The following is a 15,616-nucleotide window of genomic DNA, read 5'->3' as shown; positions in this document are numbered from 1 at the left end:
GGGGGGGGGGGGGGGATGTTGGCCGTTTGTCTTGCTGGAATTCTGTTTGCAAAAAAAAAAGAAAAAGCAATTTGGTAAATTTGTTGATATTTTGTGATAGGGAGCTGTGGCGAAATGAAAGCAGTTTGGGTTTAAGAACAGAGATAGCATATGATAGATAGTTGTAGTTGTAGGAGGGATGGGACAAGTGCATTGATTTATTGGGGAGGTATTCTGTAACGAGCGACAACTATGAAACAGAGTTGAATAGAGGGTTTGGGTAGGGGTTGGGTCAGGGTTAGGTCTCCTCTATATTGTGTTCATCGAAGTGGTCGCTCGTTATGGAAGTCCTTCCGATTTATTATAGAATATTGCACAATTCCTCTGTTAGTGTTTGTGGGAAAGTCAGAGATTCTAATGTCATAAATCTATCTCTGATCCAATGAGCAGCTAGCTGGCAGCACATGTACTTTTGTTTGAATTCTAGTCAAAGTTATCACAGGAGATGGTACACTTTGTGAGTACTGTGATAGACTTTTAGCAAGTCGATTCACGTTCTTGTGAAATGTTCCAGAAAACTCTTTGTGACCGTTTTTGTGTGAATAATTCACAAAGAAATCGGTTTTAATATGCGTTCCCTTGTGTTTTGAATTATTTTAGTCCTTTGGCACAGAATTCTTCATTATTTAAAGTTCAGGCTTTTTTTCTTATTTTATTGTGACTTAAAATGAAATTCTTTGTAAATCATCTGACTTTGCTTTGGTTGAGAATTGTGTTTAAAGATTTCTTTGTCATATATTTTGTATGTTCTCTTCTTTTTCACAGAGCTTGTGTACAATCGGGCAGAGGTGCAAAAGTTTGCCGAGGTTCACTGGTACTGGCAGTTGGACGAACTTTCTGTGCAGATAAAGAAAATGTTGAAAGGAGAAAAACTGGCAGAGAAGGAAGTCATCCTAGACCTCAGCAACAAGTTTGAAAGAAATGTGGATTTAAGCACTATTCAAGGAAAATGCAAGGTGTGAATGTTTACAGATACATCTTTCAGAAATGATGATATATAAATATATGTCTCGACGTGGTGGAGTCAGGCGCTCGTCAAGTTTTGGGCATATTGAGTTATTGGTATCATCATAAAGCTTGTTCTTTTGTCTTGCTTTTGTTGAAAAAATGACACATCTATCTTGAATAGGAGTCGATATATTTGCAATTGAAGGAAATGGTGTTGTTTTGTTTCAGAAGTAAAATTAGCAAAAATATGGCCAACAAAGTTTGGTGACTACCGAGGCTTTAGAGCCCTTGGAAAATGCAAATTTACATCTTTTGTGCCTTTGATCAATGTTTTTCAGAAAAATCTACACATGAATGTGTTTTTAAATGGACATTAAAGGTGTTGAGCCAAAAAAATAAAAATTTATTTAAAAAATTGCCCAACATCCGTAAAAATGCAGATTTAGTCGATTTCATTATTTTGATGAGTGCCTGATTTCACCACAATGCCTCACACACGCCTTTCGTGTTAGGTGCAGTCAGCTCCAAGACTTCACACATTGTTAGTGTTTAAGTCTTCACAAGAGCTGTCAAACCTGCCCCTCTCTTTTTGATGTTACTCTCTAACTCACACCTCTAATCTTCAGCACTCATATGACCTCATTGTGTTGCAAGTGCTATTTACTACAGCGAAAAACAGTTTGTCTCTGTAATAAATCATGTTTCCGTGACATTTTGTCATTCTGTTGGTTCATATACTCTCAGTTGTCGTCATGTCTACTCTCGAGACACGGCATTAAATTGTTTTTCTCCAGTTTTTCTCATTTGTGGTTATCTACTTGCCCATGATAGAACTGTCCTTTTATCAAATTTTCATACTTTTTTTAACATGTGGGTACATAGATATGCTTGTAGTTTGAAACCTGCTATTTTATTTTGACATGGAAACTTTCTACACTGCAGCCTAGAGAATAGACTTATGACTTCTTGAGTTTATAATGTCATCCTCTAACAAAAATTATTAAGCTTCTCTGAGAAAACTTTTCTACTGCCTCATACATTTTTAGCTCACCATTTTTCAAGTACTAGTATTTGAATCTCAGAGAAGTTGGCGTTCATATTTAACCAATTTTCATGTTATTTACATATTATTTGAAGATAAACTTTGAGATGAATGTTTCTTTATTTTGCCTACTTAGAAAGATGGAAGGGCCGTTCAGTGTTGATTTCACAACATTTTTCTTTGATGATTTTCTGTTCTTGTGTGCTTTTTGGGAGTTTTTCTTTTTTTTCTTTTTTTTTTTTTTTGGTGTCACGATTTGTTTCTAAAGTGTGTCATTTTTCCTTGCTTCAGGTTCGTCATATCAAATGCAAGGAGCCGAATTTCAACTTTTCGGAGAAGGAAAATGAAGATGATGACAACAACAATGAACCTCGTAAAGTTTTTTTTACAAGAAAATTTTTCAATGGCAAGTCAATCGTACCGATTACTGGGGATGAAGTTCTAGATTCATCTTCTATCAAAACGTCAACTCCAAACAAATCTGCTAGTGAACTGAAGAGACTGGCTAAATCAGCAGGCACCCCGAAAGGGAACCATTATAGTCCCAATGGAAAAGTGGCTTCCAACAAGAATGAGCGCAAATCTTCAGAACACTCCACCCCAGACCTGACTCCAAATGGAAACAGCGGACGAAAGAAAAGCTCTGTTTACACAGTAAGTTAAGAACATGTGTTTCCAATTACAACCTGTGATGTTTCAGTTTATCTATAAAAATGTGTGATCCTCTTCTACTCTCTTAACCCATTTCCACCTGAGTTGCCTCCCTGAGCAGACACACCCACCTGGGCTGCCTCCAGCCACACCCACAAATCTAGGTACCCACACTAAAACTGGGCTGCCTCCAGCCACACCCACAAATCTAGGTACCCACACTAAAACAGCAGTAACTTTCCCTCCAAACAGCTACAGAATTAGCGGACAATAAGCGTGTGGAAGTGCAAGAATGCTAACTCTAAAGCGGTTTTTTAAAACTTGGAAAAAATGGACTGGAGAAAGTTTTAGAAGAGACAAAGAGGGATTCAGATTTTTTATAGTGAGGTGGCTGTCTGCTGTCTGGATACGAGTAATTTTGTGTGCTGTCAGCAATGAGTTAAGTGTCTCATGACTACTTTGCATATTTGCATGCCCACGTTTAAAAGTGAAGGCGGGATTTCCTTTTGGCCTTTGTAATTGTTTCTGTGAGAGTACCACCAGTGTTATTTTGATTGTTTATAACGCACATCAGGACAATTTGATTATTCGAGAAGGTGATTGTCAGTACATGAATGTAAAATTTCTAGCATGTTTACGAAGCCTTTCATAAATGTTTGTAGGTGGTTGGTCGGTGCTCTGGTGTGGTTTGCTCTTCTTTCCTATGAAACGTCTATCGTCCTTATCTCCCCTTCTTCTTTCCTATGAAACGTCTATCGTCCTTATCTCCCCTTCTTCTTTTTTATGTTTGTTACTCTCTTGTAACACCTTTAATCTTCTGGTGCTCATATGACCTTATGCAGTTGCGAGCACCGTAAAACTTCTAATAAAACTAAACTTTCATAAATATTTGTCCGTATGTTTAGTACATAATTAGGTTTGCACAGTAACACATTTTTGGTGCTTACATGGCCAAATCTGAGTCGATAGTGCCGTAAAACACCTAGTCAAACAACAAACAACAAAAAGCGATTTGAGGAAGCAGATTGCTTTGACCATGCATGTCAGGGCCATCGCGATCCAGGGTATAACATTTATAACCTAGCCACCCGGAAATATATATCTAGATATATTATGTTATTCACTGCTCTGATCTGCAAATTTGATTGAACAATTTTGTTTTGTCCTTGTGTTCTTGTGCAGTCCACAAGTTTTGAATGGATCAGTAGATTTCCTCTTTATGCTGATTTGACTTTCTCTAAATCTCTTGCAGGCTCTGATAACCCCAAAGAAGTTTGTCCAGCGTCTGTTCAAAATGAACAAAAGTAACAAAAGTGACAAAACTGACTTGTCCTCCTCCAAACTTATGTCTCTTGAGAAAGAAAGATTGAAAAAAGGTATGTCGAGTGATATTTTGTTTCTGTGTAATCTGTCATTCAAATGATGTGTGGGGGCTCTCGTGGCCTAGAGGTTAAGGTGTTGGCCTCTCATTCAAAGGTCCCGGGTTTGAATCCGTGTAGCGACCGAAAAATTTTCTCCTCTAGAATTCTCCTTTCACCTCCTTTCCTGCTCTCTAGCAATATTCTTTCGTCTGCTTTCGTCTCCTCTTTCTGCCCCCACCCCCTCACCTCCTTTGCTCCCTCCTCTGGGCTCCTGACTCTTTCTGCAGCCTTTCTACTGCTACTCCTTGACTCCTTACAGCTGTCTTTCTGCCACACCCCTGATCTTTTAGTAGGAAAGATCTACACCTAGCCTTCTCGGACAAGGACGAAAAATCTCGGAGGGCCCGTGTGCAAGTTGCGCACATTAAAGATCCCTTGGTGGTCTAAAATCGATAAGAGTAGGCTTCGGCCGCCATCCGGGCAAAATTCAAAATTTCCTACCAACTAAAAGTATTAGGTGTGTCCCGCACGCTCATATCACCTTATGCAGTTGCGAGCGCCGTAAAACATTTACCAAAAAAATATAAAAATAAGATGGTCACTTTTCTTCTCGACAATGAACAGCTGTCTAGAACAATTTCGACTGAAGTTGTAAAGGGCCCCTAACGTGGATTTGCTCTGCATAAATGCTGTGACAGTTGAAATTGTCTAAGACGGCCACCTATTTTTGGGCAGAAAAGTGGCAGTCTTAGACTGGTGGATGTTTTGGAAAGAGTTATATATATATATATTAAAGACAATGCAAAGCCCACCACTTCAGTGGCACAGATGGGTTGGTTTTAGTGTGTTAATGATAGAGCAACATTAAGTTAAAGTGTTTACCACATGACAAACATGTGAAGCGTGCTGACAAAATGAGCTGTTTCTCGGATTCAAGCCTTATTTAAATAGATACATCACGCTTATTATAGGTGAAGATTTTACAGTTTAGAAATATGAAATAAAGGGCAGGTTATACTTAAAGTATATGGCATCAATAGAAAGCCTACAAATTGGACCCTAGTGTTGATTTTTGGCCAATATCTCCATTTGTGGTTTGCGAGAAGTAACTCATTTTGTCAGCATGTCTGACATATATAGTTTTTGACAATCTTTGAAAGTCTGTTTGTCTTGTTTATATTTTTTTTTACTCAGCCCCCCACCCAGTTGGTGAAGAAGCACAATTTTGGGATTAATATTTTGTCTTTTCTTCTCAACAGCTGAAAGCTCTCCTCTTGACAAAATGGCAAGACTGAACCAGAAGGCTGTGGTCAGTATGATCATGAATGAAAGTGATGACGAGAACGATGAGAGTGTGGACACGGCTTCTGTCACCTCGAATGTAACTTCTCTTGACGAAGTTGATGGCGGAGATGTTTGTGCTAGTGTTGGGTGGAAACAGAAGGGTGCTGGGATGGCAAGGGCTGTCACCAAATGTGAGAGGAGGGGAAAACGAAGGAGGGAAGATGAGAGTGATTCTGATGACGAAGGTGATGATCACGGTAGCGATGATGAAAGTCAAAGGGGCAGAACTAACGGCAAAAGACAGAAAATGGACATAAGTGCTGATGAATATGAGGACAAAAGTCGAAAAGGTAAAGTAGGAATTGACTCCCGGAAAAAAGGCTTGGTGAGGAGCCAAACGGAGAGGGGAAAAAGAGCCCCAAAAGTGACCATTCGTAGATTTTCTGGTGAGAGGTACAGCGCCTCACTGTCACCCCCTGACAAACAGTCCAAGTCTCCGTCACGCAACAAGTCTGCTAACTCAAGCAAAGACACTCCAGGACTCTCCCTACCCTCTAGTCTTGTTCTAAAACTGAACGGTTCGTCCTCCAAAGTGAGCGTGAAGAACTCTCCAACTGTCTCGAGACTGACTGGTTCCCCGTACAGACGCAAGTCGATATTCGAAGCACCGGAAGGCGATGATCTTGTAAAGACACCACAAGCCAAACGTAAGGGTTCCGACAAAACGCCAGACAGTTTGGAGGGTGGCAGGAGGCGACTGTCTGTGAACTTGTTTAGGTTAGATTCCCCAGGTTTTGTGGAGAAAGTGCTCAACCAGACACCTTCGGGAAGAGGGAAAAGCCCGATGAAGAAGCAGCGGCACGAGTTGCCTTCAATCGGCGATGACGACTCTGAGCATGTTTTTGCTGACGACATCCCTGCTCGGTTCTCGGGTATTTTCATTGACTCCAGTCCCCGTAAATCTAGCGGCAGAACCCACAGAGTTCCCTTGAGGTTCAGAGATGACTTGGACGATGATAGGGAAAGCAGCGGTTCAAGAACCCCAGCCAAGAAAGAATCGACTCCGTCCAAAAAGATGGCCTCAAAGGATGGGGCGACGCCCACAAAAATGGCAACGCCCACCAGAATGGTAACACCCACTAAATCATTGACCCCTAAGAGGACTCTCTCGGACTACAGAACCCCACCTCGTGGGAATGTGGATACCCCTAAATTGTCTGCAAATCGTGGGACTCCGAGGAGGGCGGCTGCCACGAGGGTTAAGTCGTATGCTGATATGAGTCTTCCCAATGACGATGAGACGGGGTCCCCAGTGGCCAAAGGAAACAACTCTAAGTCGTCCAAAGTGAACAGAAACCAAAGGATTGTAAGGTGAGAAATACAAGAAAATGCTCAGTAGCGTACATCTGAACAACATAGTGTAACTAGAACATTGAGGAAATACTTTAACTTTAATTCCGTTCATGATTGATACAGTGAGTCTTTAAAATGTAATGAAAGGGGGATGGGCAGTGTTTTTTATAAAAAATACCAAACTGCGCTGCATGTCTATGAAGTTGCAAGAAACAATTTTGATGGTAAATTAAAGGTTCAGAACATCAGGGTTGTAACCGTTTCTGATTTTTGGGCCCTTCCTGTTGTGAAAAGGTTATTTTTAAAATCTACTTCTTGAAGATAAAAGATGAAAATGGATACACATGACATGAAGGCTGTAATTAATTGAATAACACTCAAGAGGGAACTTCTTACAGTTCATCTTAGACTTTTAAAAGCACGCATGGTTGTTGACAGGTACATAAACATTGTAAGAAAAAGACGTGCTCTAGTCTCCACACCTCAAAACATGTTTTTCGAATACAGTCGAACTTGCTCTGACGGCCACCTGTTCAAATGGCCACTTTCCATTTCCCCCCTTGCGTTTTTTCTATATAAGTTAACTGTATAAAACGGTCACCTGTCCAACGCGGCAGCGGCCACCATATTTTTAACACACAACCCCTATCACACTAAGCAATAACCCCTGTCTTAGACGGCCACCTCAGTGACTCCATTACGTTTTGTCGTAAATTGTGCATTGGCCCCCGGCATAATGGGCGAGCCGTCATAATTCAATCACCTGTCGTTGTTGTTAGGTAGTCCCTCCAACCGATCATGTTGCGTAGGCCCCTCCCACTGTTGACCAATAGCTACCAATTTTCCATGATCCCCTCCCAGAACTCATACACAAATCGTAAGTAAGATGAGTGGTCACTGTTTACACAGTCTGCAACAAAGAAACAAAGGACGTTATCATGAACTTGTGTCTGAAGCGTCGCTCGTTCTCCGAGTGGTGGCGACCCATGTGTTTGTTTTAACATGACACTCGGTCTTCCTTGTCTGATACATTTGTGAGGCAGCGTGGTGGAATCAGGCTCTCGTCAAAATAATGAAAGTGAAGAAACTTGCATTTTTCTTCAAGTTTGTGAATTTTTATCAAATGTTTGCTTTTTAGCTCAACACCTTTCATGCCCAGTAATTAAAGAACTCATTTGTGTGTTAATTTTTCTAAAAAACGTTGATTAAAGGCACAACAAATGTAAATTTGCAGTCACCACGGACTCTTAAGCTTAGTAAATAACTAATATTTGGCGGCCATTTTCTCACTAATTTTACCACTGAAAACAGGTGACCCCCACCTCATTCTTTTGCCAGTATCTCGACTTGTATTCAAGATAGATGGATATTTTTTTCATCCAAATAAAGACAAGCGAACAAGCTTTAAGATGATGCCAATAACTCTACATGCCCAAAAATTGACGAGAGCCTGACTCCACCACGCTGCCTCACATTTCGTTTTATCAGCCACAAAATGAAAATTACAAACAAAATACCAACAACAACAGCAAAAAGTACAATGCGGCTACTTTAGATTTGGACCTCAGATGGGAATGGTTTGTTTTCTTCATCTTGATCGGTCCTGCCTAAGACGGCAACCTGTCTTATACAGCCACTTTTCTCCTTGACAATGTGTGGCCGTCTTACACAGGTTCGACTGTATAGTTGAAATTGTCCAAGGTGGCCACCCATTGTCAAGTAAATAAGTGGTTGCCTTACGACCAACTTTTTGAACAGTGTCTTACTTAAAGAAAACGAACATGGGAAAATGGAAAGAGCTTGTTTCTTCAGGCGGTTGTCTTAGACAGGTGGCCATTTCATTAGAGCAGGTTCAAGTGTAGTTTAAACATGCCGCTTTCCATGAACAGAATCTGTCATGTTTTGTCAGTTTTACACTCATGTGATTTTTTCCTCTTTCTGGTTGGGTCTTTGCGTGCACGAAATAGCCCTCCCAAATTTCTTTTCTTAAAGTTTTGAACTCGTTCTTTTAGAGGTTTTCTTAGTGATCCAGCCTCATGCAGTTACAGTAGTTAATTCATGTACCTGTGCTTTTACAATAACTTTCAGACATTACAAACTGAGCTGATAGTGCCGTAAAACACCTACTCAGACGAACAAACAAAGGCAAGCACGAATGGATTCTTTTTTTTTTTCAGACTAGATGAAGAACTTGATGACAGCGACGCTGATGCTGACTACATTGAAGAGAAGAATGTCAGCGAAGAGAGTGATAGCGACGTGGAGGCTGGTCAAGATGAGGATTATGCTCAGAAAAAGAAAAAGAAAACGACTCAGAAACGAATTTCATCTGTGAAGAAGACTCCATCGCGCACACCTCAAAGACATACAGTATGTGGTTTTGTTCATGCTTATTTTTAGCGTGTTTTGCTTAATAATAATAGATAATAGATAGCGTTTGTATAGCGCAAATCCCCACTCAACAGTAAGCTCTATGCGCTTCACAATCTATACTATCCCCAGCAGACCTGAGGGCATTCTGAAACAGCCTCAACTTCCGTGGAAGCATACATTGTAAGCAGCCATTTATAGGTGTTAAAACACCAACATACTGACAAGATCTTTTGCTGTCTATCGCCGGCTACCCATTCCCACCTGGGTGAAGTGAGGAAAATTCGCGTAGAGTGCCTTTCCCAAGGACACAACGTCGGGCCCGCGGCTCGAACCCCGGAACCAGCAATCTCATGATTACGAGTCCGGTAGCCTAACCACTAGGCCACCGAAGCCACAATCTGCGTACACTCTCTCCACACCTCCCCCCTCTCTTTTATGCTGAAGCAGTCTTGTATAATGTAATATGGAGGACCCGTTTACTTCCTCTGTTTATTTTTGTTGAATTGTTCAGACTTTGTTAAATTTTGTTGTTCGTGTCAAATATGGATAGATCCTCTACAAGAATAAGTGTCGAGAGCTCTTTAGTTTTATTTACCCTCACTTAATTTCTACATTTTAATAATAACACTGCCGGACGGCCACTTTTATGCCTGTGCAATGGATGGCTGTCTTAGACAATTTGGACTTTAGTTATATTTTTGTTCCTTGTCATGTATTTTTCTTGGCCTACCACCTGAATGTATAAAACAAATTGCAATGTCTTCTGCTCCGTTTTGTGGGTTGTTGGAGGGCACCACTGGTAACACTACTTCTCGTCTTTCCCTCTGTTGTTTCTGTGTATTCTCCATTTCCCTGCACAAACTGAGCATTATTATTGTTCTTCTTTACTTGGTTTTAGAGAAAGTTTGACGTAATCTGCAACACAAACAGGTCATATAAGAGCCGAAGATTAACTGTTTCTAGAGACAAACCTACAAAAAAATGGAGGAGGGGAGATAAGGATAATAGATGTTTGATAAGAAAGACGAAGCAAACCTCACAATACTCACCAGTCACTCTCGTTCTTTTTTGCCTTTATAAACAATTTCATGCTTTTATTTTTCCCAGCCTTCTAGTCATCGCAGCCGTGCAAGCAGCAGAACCCCGCAGATCCCATCCAGAAGTGGGCCCAAAGCCACGCCTGGCAATGACCTTGAGGAAGCTCGGGCAAGGTATGAAAGTGACAGTATATATATATTTTTAAGGGCACATGGGTAAAATGGACTTAGTCACAAACTGGAAATCGTGAGGGTATCAATTTTAGAAATTGTAAACTCATTTCTGTTTGACTGGTGGTTTGTTATTGTTTGTTGAATTAGAAGTCAAGCAATAAATAATAATAATCAAGCAACAATCAAACAAAAATACAGTTATGACAAACTTTAAAAATTGATACCGTCACGATTTCCAGTTTATGACTATGCATGTTTTACCCCTGTGCTCTTTATTTGTTTGTGGCAACTGGTGAGTTCAGGCTATAGGGTAAGCGGTTGGAAGACACCACTGGTAGTTTCTTCTTCTTTTCTTTCCCTTTGTCGTTACTATCTGTCTGTCTTACTCTTTCCTTATCGAATGGCTGTTGTTGAATCGATGTGCGTTTCTGTACTCAAATAGGCTGTTACTATGTAGTCTCTTTCCTCTGTTTTTTAAAATGATTGTAGTACTTTCTTAGGGGGGGGAGGGGGGGTTGTTACTCTCTTGTAACGCCTCTTATCTTTGACGCTTATATAATCTTTTGTATTGCAACTTTTAGTAAAGCTATAAAAGTGGGTGGTTGGCGGGTGCTCTGGTGTGGTTTGCTCCTTCTTTTGTATCAAACATCTGTCGTCTTTATCTCCCCTCCTTCTTTTTTGTGTTTGTTACTATCTTGTAACACCTCTTATCTTCTGGCGCTCATATGACCTTATGCAGTTGCGAGTGCCGTAAAACTCTTACTAAAACAAAAAAAAATAAAAGCTGTAAAAAAGAAAGTAAGAACACTTGTACCAACTATATGAACTCCATCCCTTGATCATTTCTGCAGTACTAATTTCATGGTCCATCCTTCAAAAAAAAAAAAGGAAATATGACGGAGAGGGTACGGATTATCTATTCCTTAGAGCCTTGGCGTTGTCAAAAGCTATGATTTGGTTAGTCTGATTGATTAAATAATACTGTTCTGACTGTACAGGTTGCACGTGTCAGCAGTTCCGGACTCTTTACCGTGCCGTGAGAAGGAGTTCTCCGATATATTTGGTTTTGTGGAGAGCAAAATATTGGATGGCACTGGAGGGTGAGTAGTTTTGTATTATTTCTTTTCATTTTTAAAAATGTAGAACGAAAATTTATTTGAATGTGTTTTCTTTTTTAAGAAATGTGTCTTGTAATCGTTGGCTGCAATATTTCAAGTTTTCCAAGGTTTTACTTTCTATGCACGAATAATTTTCTTTTTTTGTAATTTGGATTTTGAGAAGTCATTTTAGTATAGATTAGGTCCCCAGAAGAGCAAGAATGGAGGCTAGTGCTTTTGATATGGTTTAGCTATATTGAAGGAAAAGAACATATGTGTTATTGTTATAATTTCATTACTTCTTTGCCACGACGACCTTATTTCTGTCTTCCATCTTCTATTACTTTACTCTCCTCCCCCTTTTGTCTCTGCCTGTCAGTCTTGCTTTTTCTTGGCTCTAAAGAATTATTGTGTCAGTGTGCTTCTTTTCACTTGAGCTCAAGTCACTGATGAGCTTGCATCAGACCCTGTGTGCTTTCTCTCGATAGTTTTGTAAAATGTGCTTAAAGAAACGACTAACCTTAATCCCCTCACGTCACTAGACGTGTATACATCTCTAGAGGTCCTGTGTTCATACGGGCATGAAACCCATATATTTACTTTCCTAGACCCTGTTCCTTCTCTCTCTCTCCCCCCCATCCCCCCTCCCCCCCAAATTGTGTAGATAGTGTTGTAAAACATGTAAAACTTTCTTTGACAAATAAACAATGTGGGGGTGGTTGGCGGGTGCACTGGTGTGGTTTGCTTCTTCTTTCCTCTCAAACATCTATCGTCATTATCTCCCCTCCTTTTTTGTATTTGTTACTCTCTTGTAAAACCCCTAATCTTCGGCACTTATATGACTTTATTGTGTTGCAAGTGCCGTAAAACACTTACTAAAACAAAATAAACAACCTCTCTCCCCTCATGTGACTAGATGTATGTACATCTCGGGAGTTCCTGGCACTGGAAAGACGGCCACAGTCAAGGAAGTGGTCAATATTTTACAGTCCGAGCGAGACGAGGGCAACCTGGCAGATTTCACATTCATCGAAGTGAACGGCATGAGACTGACCGAGCCGAGGCAGGCGTATGTGGAGATTCTCAAGGTGGGAGTTTTCGGGGCTGGGCTGTCCTGTTTGCTGTTTGTTTTATGGACTTGCTGAGGGATAATTTGTTGTATTTCATTTTGTTATTATTGTATTATGGACATTTTGTTATTATTGTATTATGGACATTTTGCAGTAAAAAAAAAAGGGAATGTGGGAACTATGTTCATTCATGATGGTGGTTGATGTGCTTTGGGTTTTTCCGGACTTCAGAGTTATTAACCAATTTTCCGGATGGATCTGGGACTCCAGATTTCTGAAATTGTCTGAAAAGTTCAGGATTTTTTTCATAGCCAAAAGGCACCTCTGGCCAATATAGTACAGTGCTTTAAAAGTTTTGTTCATGGCTTGAGATCTGGAAATCAGAAAAGATTATGTATTGACGTTCTTCGTCTTTTCAACTCAAACTTTCTCTGTCCTCTCTTGAAGTCAAAACTTTCTCTGTCATCTCTTCAACTCAAAACTTTCTCTGTCATCTCTTCAACTCAAAACTTTCTCTTCATCTCTTCAACTCAAAACTTTCTCTGTCATCTCTTCAACTCAAAACTTTCTCCAATTCCAGGCCTTGACGGGGCAGAAGGCAACTGCGGAACACGCCTCAAACTTGCTGAACAAAATGTTTACGAGTCCCGGTCCTCGCTCGGTGCCTGTGGTGCTTCTGGTGGATGAGGTATGTTGTGTGTGTGATTGTATGTCATGTGGGTGTGTATGTCGCGTAGCCATATATGTGTATGTTGTGTGGTCATGTCTCGTGTGGGTGTCTGTGTTGTGTGAAATGTCTCTGTGTGAGGTAAATGCCATAAATTATAAATTATAATTATATAATACTGTAAATGTTTTGCTCTCCCTCCAATACGATTTTGATCATTGAGTAGGGGGGGTTGTATCAACACTGCCTTTCAGAGCTGACTTGGACTGAGTAGGATACAACATGGCAACGAACAGAGATACTTGATTGAAAAAAACCCAAACTTTCCCACCTACGAATCACATCTTTAGTATGCTACAGTGGAGAGCCTAACTGCTAGGCAATAGAAGTTAGTGTCGATAGCATAGCCATTAATAGAAATCCTGAGACAGAAAATGCTGTCATGCTTTGTTTGGCATTAAAAAAATTTAGATCTTATTATCTGATCATTATCATATCTGTTTTGCATGCAAACATTGCTGTACTTTTATTTGAAAGTTGAATTTTGTTCATGTACATTGTTCCCTTGAAGTTCACTTAGTGTTTTAAAGATTGATAGAAGAAATGTTATTTCACTTGAAAGTCAACAGTTGACGGAGAATTATTGATTTAAAAATGGATTTCCTTGGGGTTTTTTGCCGTTCCAGCTGGACCTGTTGTGGACTAGGAAGCAGGATGTGATGTACAACATTTTTGATTGGCCGACGAAGGAAAAAGCCAAGCTGATCGTTCTCGCAGTGGCCAATACCATGGACCTGCCAGAGCGTATGATGATGAAGCGGGTCGCCAGCAGACTGGTGAGTTGTTCAAGGGGTCGCTTGTTTCTCTGCAGAATTCTACTCTTCTTTGTCCAATCTAATTGTCAGAAATTAAATTAGTGTATTGTGTGTGGGGATGTGTGTGTGGGAAAAATTTGGTTTTTGACATGTACACATGCTCAGCTATTTCTTTGTGACCATTGGGAAGATGGTGCAGAAAAGTTGATGGTTCTGTCGTGTTTGAAAGACTTTGTTTCTCCCTTCAAATCTGCTGTTTCATTGGCTGTTTAAGGTTAATGTGTTCACAAATGATTTTTTGTATTGTAAAGGGACTTTTTCGTTCAACTTTGTTCTGTATAGTATTTTGTAATTTATGTTCATGTAAAAGAATAAGTATTTATAACTTCTTCTCTCACCGCCAGGGTTTGACCCGGATGACATTCCAGCCTTACACGTTCCGGCAGCTAGAGGAGATTGTTGCCTCTCGTATGAAAGGACTGCGGGTGTTTGATGGTGACGCTATACAGCTGGCTGCCAGGAAGGTAGGGTGTCTGTGAAATGTTTTGTGTTAATGTATCCCTGAAGTTGTGTGTGAGTGAAAATGAGCAAAGTTTTGTAATTCTCATTTTTGAAACTTTTTTTAAAAACTGAGGGGGGGGAATTAATGTATTCTAGCAGACACAAAAATAGCCGTGGCACTGTTGTATTTTTGTGGATGTTTTTTTCTTCTCATCCATGAAGATTTCAGTGCGCGCTTTCCTGCCATGATTTGCGTGACAAATCAACAAAACTAACTCGTATGTGGCGAAACACTGGGTCAAAACAAGCTGGCAAAAGTTTTTTCCTCAAGCAATCTATTATTTTCAATAGAAACCTGGATAAGTGGTTCGGACTCGATTTTGTGGACTTCTATTTTGATACGACTATTGTCGTAGCTCGGTGGACAGAAGCGCGCGGCAGTAGTCGTAGCATGGGCGCAATGGGTTAAGCGATTGCAGTCAGTAATTTTTCTGGATTTTTTTGCATGTTTTATTTTTGACGTCATGTTTTGTGTTAAGAGGTTTTAAAGTGTTTCTTCGTGTGTTTCATCTGTACTTGTGTTTGTGATAATTGCCATCTTGTTAGTTAAAGGCAAGTGCTGGTAGTTTGTGTCTGTATTTAATTTCCATTACCCAAATGGATACAACTGGTAGGTCCCACTTCTCTCTTTCGTTTCTCTGCGCGCGCGTGTGTTTTTCTTTTTCCCTGTGCTAAGTGAGTGTTTTTGTTTTTCCCTGTGCTAAGTGAGTGTTTTTCTTTTTCCCTGTGCTAAGTGAGTGTTTTTGTGTGGATGTACTTCTTTTTGCTCAAAGTAAACTCTTTCGACGAGAATTGTGGTTTGTTTCGCATTGCCTTCTTTCTGCACTGAATTGAGCATGCAGTAAGCTCTGTTGTCCCGTTTTATGTGTTCCAGGTAGCAGCCGTTTCTGGAGATGCACGCCGCGCCCTTGACATTTGTCGCAGGTCGACAGAAATAGCCGAGTTGAGGAGCGAGGAGGAAAACATCGACAGCCCGATGGTCACAATGGGAGACATCAACAAAGCTGTAGAAGAAATGTTCTGCTCGCCCAAGATTGTCGCAATTAAGTGAGATCCAAATTGTGATTTATTTACATGTAGTTTTTTTTGGTTTGTTTTTGAGCACTGGTGTTGGGTGTTGCAGTTAGACACTTTGCTGACACAT

The 15,616-nt window shown here is 40.4% G+C and overlaps 1 protein-coding gene across 2 annotated transcripts in view; it reads left to right on the top strand.

Moving 5' to 3' along the window:
• Positions 1 to 15,616, top strand: part of LOC101859988 (serine/arginine repetitive matrix protein 2) — a 27,184-nt gene that overhangs the window by 6,232 nt on the left and 5,336 nt on the right. For both annotated transcript variants that reach the window (XM_005090109.3, XM_035970530.1), the window contains exons 3-14: positions 805 to 995; positions 2,321 to 2,683; positions 3,933 to 4,056; positions 5,301 to 6,696; positions 8,856 to 9,048; positions 10,159 to 10,262; positions 11,261 to 11,362; positions 12,276 to 12,447; positions 13,010 to 13,117; positions 13,783 to 13,932; positions 14,316 to 14,435; positions 15,347 to 15,519. In XM_005090109.3, the coding sequence (XP_005090166.1) occupies positions 805 to 995; positions 2,321 to 2,683; positions 3,933 to 4,056; positions 5,301 to 6,696; positions 8,856 to 9,048; positions 10,159 to 10,262; positions 11,261 to 11,362; positions 12,276 to 12,447; positions 13,010 to 13,117; positions 13,783 to 13,932; positions 14,316 to 14,435; positions 15,347 to 15,519 (3,196 nt within the window). The remainder of the gene's footprint in view (positions 1 to 804; positions 996 to 2,320; positions 2,684 to 3,932; positions 4,057 to 5,300; positions 6,697 to 8,855; positions 9,049 to 10,158; positions 10,263 to 11,260; positions 11,363 to 12,275; positions 12,448 to 13,009; positions 13,118 to 13,782; positions 13,933 to 14,315; positions 14,436 to 15,346; positions 15,520 to 15,616) is intronic.

Source organism: Aplysia californica, unplaced genomic scaffold (assembly GCF_000002075.1).
Source record: "Aplysia californica isolate F4 #8 unplaced genomic scaffold, AplCal3.0 scaffold00012, whole genome shotgun sequence".
NCBI lineage: Eukaryota > Metazoa > Mollusca > Gastropoda > Aplysiida > Aplysiidae > Aplysia > Aplysia californica.
This window is presented reverse-complemented; position numbering and strand designations above follow the sequence as displayed.